The sequence below is a fragment of the Pagrus major genome, chromosome 6 (genome assembly GCF_040436345.1).
Source record: "Pagrus major chromosome 6, Pma_NU_1.0".
NCBI classification, from domain to species: Eukaryota; Metazoa; Chordata; class Actinopteri; order Spariformes; family Sparidae; genus Pagrus; species Pagrus major.
Window position 1 is genome coordinate 2,373,556 of NC_133220.1, and position 5,000 is coordinate 2,378,555.

General features: G+C 43.2%; 1 protein-coding gene across 1 annotated transcript in view; it reads left to right on the forward strand.

Annotated features, from left to right (window-relative positions):
• Window positions 1–5,000, forward strand: part of LOC140998281 (dedicator of cytokinesis protein 3-like) — a 192,382-nt gene that overhangs the window by 138,284 nt on the left and 49,098 nt on the right. Inside the window, exon 10 of the mRNA XM_073468510.1 lies at window positions 3,973–4,054. Coding sequence (XP_073324611.1) covers window positions 3,973–4,054 — 82 coding nt within the window. The remainder of the gene's footprint in view (window positions 1–3,972; window positions 4,055–5,000) is intronic.

A 5,000-nucleotide genomic window follows, 5' to 3' on the forward strand; every position in this document is an offset into this window, starting at 1 on the left:
TTTGCAAGAATGCTTCAGCATTTTTACAGTTATCGATATCAGGGAAGGGGGTTCGTGTCTGATTGCCACTAAAATCAAATTAAAAATGCAGCACTGCGGCTCTGATGCAACATCCTTCCCCATGTTAGTGGTCCACTCTGATTCAGTAGCAGCCGATCTGCGCTGAATATCCTGAATTCGCTTGTTTAAATTATCAAACAAATGAAGTATTAAGTAGCAGAAAATGGAAATACTGAAGCAGAGTACCTCCAAATTGTTCTGAAGGACTGAACTTTATTTAATTTTAGTTGGTTACATTCCATCATTGCTTATGTTTCCTCTTAATGTTTATCTGTTATCAGGCTCCTGGATTACTAATAATTGGTATCAACCCTGAAAAAAAACATATCAGTCGACCCCTCGCTGCAACTCTGTTTTACTGTGTAGCTCCAGAAATGTGTTGTGGACTACAAAAACTTCACCTCACTTTCATCAGCATGGAGGGAGGAGATGATGACTGAGTTTTCATTTCTGGTGAACTTACTCTTTAATTCTGTGTATTTCTGGTGGGAAGAATTTGAAAGTCTGCTAATATTCTTCAACATTTCAGTAAAGAGCAAGTTTATAAGATGTAAGAATGAACTTGTCATTTAAACCAAATGTATTCGGCACTTTTATTTTCATAGCCTCATATCGCATACTGTTTGTCTTAATGGTGCTCAAAGCCTTTAATGACCTCAGTACACGAGGTGATGTCACTGAGCTGCAGTTGGAGGATCTGTGGTCACTGGCTCACGTCTGAGGTGCAGCAGGTGGACTGGAGGCGATGGGGAGGGCCGTGGACGGGGCAGCTTGGAGGATGTGTGTGATGGATAACTTCAGGGAGGTTGATGGTTTGAACACCTGATCAGGTGGAAGGTCTCTGCTGAGACACAGAGTGATTCTTCCACCCTCTTCTGATCTGAACCCGGGCCGCTGCAGGCCGTGGGTCTGCTCTGTGGCTGATAGTGGGAGGATGTTGTCGGTCTGTTCGGCTCCCGTGTGTGAATTTTAATAACACGTGTGTTTGGATGAATTCCTGCAGATTAATAAAGGCTGAAAAGCGCCCGGTCGTACCGACCGTGTGTGAGTGCTGCAGATGTGGTACATTTAGAGGATGAATGGCAATGGTGTGGAAATGATTGGTTCATACGCATTTCCCCTGTGTGTGTGTGTGTGTGTGTGTGTGTGCGTGTGTGTGTCTGTTGGTGCATCTCTGCATACACAGCATGTGCACATGACTGAGTGCATCCATGCAAACATCCATCTTCTCTACGTGTGTGTCTACATGTGCATGTGTCCATCCATGCATACGCTTGTGTGCCTGTGTGTGTGTGTGTGTGTGTGTGTGTGTGTGTGTGTGTGTGTGTGTGTGTGTGTGTGTGTGTGCGCTGAACATGTTCTGGTTGCATCTATGTTGTTTATGTTGCCTCCTTCATATTGATGTAGATGTAAAATAGAGTTAATAATTCAACTCTGGTTTTGTGTGTGTGTGTGTGTGCCTGTGTGTCTGTGTGCCTGTGTGTGTGTGTGTGTGTGTGAGCAGTATGTGTGTGTTCTATGATGTATATGCATGTGTTGCAGTTGTACATTAGTTCTTGCTGCCACCTAACGGAAGGTTACAAATGACCTTAGATAGTGTGTGTGTGTTTATTTTGATCACACGGTATCTCTCTCCCTCTCACCCTCTTTCTCTCTCTCCCTCCCTCTCTCTCTCCCTCTCTCTCTCTCTCTCAGTCTTTACCTCACTCCAGTATGAAACAGGAGTTACAGTTGAAAATGAAAACCACAAACTCTTTGTTTCTTTCCGCCTCCTCACTCCCCCCAGTCTCCCACCTCCTCACACACACACACACACACACACACACACACACACACAGTGACACACACACACAGTGACACACTCCCACTGTTTTGGGAGAAATACATATTTATTCTCATATTTATTCTCTCTTGTAGTGTTTGTTTGTCGGGGTATCTCTGGGGGATTAGAATAAATAGTTCAGTTTAAAGAGTCGGACACAGTGTGTGTCGGGGGGATTTGTCGCTCCTCACTGCTGCCGTTTGCAGAGAATTGTGCAAATATTAGCAAAGAACCCAAGAGTTGTTTTTTTATATTGTGTGGGAGTACATGCTGAATAATAAAGACTATATGAAGAGCTGTGTTTCTGTAATGAGATACAGTGTTTTCACATTCAGGATTCACTCCTGCAAAATGACTGAAGACACAAAACTGTGACAACATGTGGTTCAGAAATGAAAGAAGTGCAGGGGAGTTATTATAAACGGTCCGGAGGAACGTCAGCAGGTTGGCTGACACGTCCAGAATAAACTGCTGAAGTTGAGATCAGTCAACCTAAAGATTTCCTCGTGTGCGCGACATTATACCTCTGGGTGTTCAGCAGCTGTTACAGCTTCACACCGAGCAGAGTCGCAGCAGTAGTCGGTCTGTAACTGTTATTAGTGTATAAGTGAAAGATTCAGATCTCTACCATATCACTCTGTTGATCCATAACTAGACTAATTTAGATGTTATGAATGTTATTGAAGAAAATCGTCAGCAGCAACAAAGTGAGAAAATAAGAAAATCTCTGCAGATACGAGACACTAACACGCCTTTTCTCCCCATTCCAGCCTCCCTCTCTGTCTGTTTACGTCTTCTTACGTCTTTGTCTCGTCTCGCTGCGTCTGCCGTGCGTGATGTGCTCTGATAGGTCGACATCAGTCTTGTGATGTTGGGAAGGCGGCGTGCGATGACGCCAAATAACAATAATCCATGATTCACCTTAAATACATCAAACTAAAGAAACAAGCCTGTTTTGAAAAGAACAGATACCTGAAACATCTAATGAAGTACAGTAAAAGTATTTGTACTTGTACTTGGGCTGTTACATGTATAAACAATTAAAAGTTCTACAAACTGTGATGTCTAATGTCTAATCTACCAAATAATGTGTATACAATGCGATTATTAACACTTACATAGTCTCATTAATGTTAATAAGCATCTTATAAGGACTTATAAGATCCTTTTACCTGTAACAATTGTTACAGGTAAAATCTTCATATAAAGCACACAAATCAATTCAGTATAAAACATGACAGAAGGATCAGACGCTCAGGTGAAACACATCTGTGTGTTCATCAGTTGTATTAACAGGTGCATCTTTATTAAAAGCTGGTGGTGTGTGTGTGTGTGTGTGTGTGTGTGTGTGTGTGTGTGTGTGTGTGTATTAGACTGAACATCCAGTAAATGTCAGTGGATTAGTTTGTGCCGCTCAGTCTGTTCAGAGTCACTTATGACTGGAGGAATCTCATAATGTGTCTGAGGCTTAACATTATTAATGTCAAGCACGCCGTTATTGAATAACAGCACGTCAGCTCAGTCATCTTCCCCCGGATAAATACGGGTTAAAGAACAGAGTCGCTGACACCAGCAGACAATATTTTGCTGTTCCCTGAAGCGAAAAAAGGCTGAGACACGCTGCTTTAGAGTTTGCTCACTGACGCTACTCCGGGGGGAGGAGAGCGAGGCATGAGGAGAAATCTGAAGGAGTTTTATCTCTTTGAGGAAAATCCCCCCGAGAGTCCCGGCGAGGGCAGGAGCGGTCCGAGCCCAGAGTCTTCACCTTGGAGTTGGGCTGAACAGGATATGCAGATGAGGTCACAAGGCTGATGTAATGATATTTGGTTGATAGGCTGAACTTTTAATTAAATTATAATTAGTCAATTTCTGCACATTTTTGTATATAATTGTATCTTCATCCACGTTCTTGCCTGATAACCTGAGAACTTCTTCACAATGTTAACATGAAGTTTGTGACGTGAGAACTGAATATTTGACCAGAAAACGTTTCCCTCCATGTCGACGGCCACACATCACACATCTCTCTCACACATCAAACCTTCATTCTGGAGTTGAAGTCAGTTGTTTTTTCTATCTGTGTGTTTCAGTGAGAAGTTCATGGTAAGACTGAACAAGAACGGAGGGCCGAAGAATCCAGAGAAGGTGGACAGGCTGTGTGCGCTCTTCACGGTAACACACACACACACACACACACACACACACACACACACACACACACACACACACTCACATATATCCAATATAAAGCGTGCAGGTGGTTGACAGACTTTAAGGAGAGAACTTGTGAAGAACCGAGAGGGAGAATATGAAAGTAAGGATGCGTTGCCCCCTGTTGTCCTGCTGTGAGATCGTCCTGCAGATGAAGCAGCTTCAGTTAAAATCATGTGGCTCAGCAGAAATCCAGCAGGCTTCAGCCACGACAGACGTGATTCACTGTTACGTTTGTCTGTGGCTTTTCAGACAGAATCTCAGACAGTTTGTAAATCGATACCTGTGTCAGCTCCACCGTTCATTAGACCGAACAGAAATAAGAAGCACGGTGCAGTTTAACTGACAGTTTCATCAGCAGGTTCACAAACAACATAAAGAGACGACAACAAAGAAAATAAGCTCACGTGCAAGGACACCACCATGAGTGCCTGCACACGAGTGTTTCTTAAGGTGGAATACAAGTATGATTTTCATGGAGCATTTCAGATATAAGTACGATGTTGATGAAGTATTAAAGGGCTGCGGTGTGGAGAAGGCTTTATAGGTTGGCTGGCAGACCCTCACCTATAAAAAAAAAATTAGGAACATAAAAGCATGACGGGCGGTGAGGTTTATATAGGCACATGACAGGAAGGGGACTGATGGAGGTCTGGTCCTGCACTTCAGCTAAAACATTATCTCCATCAGGCAGGAAGCTCCTGTGGTTCAGGGGTTGAGATGCTGACCAGGAGCCCTGTCGTCCCAAAAAATACAAATTTACAAAAGAAAGCAACATGAAAGTCTCTCTTGCAGTTTAACATGACAGTAAATGTGTGACACCTCGACAACATCAGTTCAGTTCAGTGGGACGAATATTTAAAAGTCCTGAAATCCAGAGGAGTCTCCAGCCGTGTGTTTCTACACT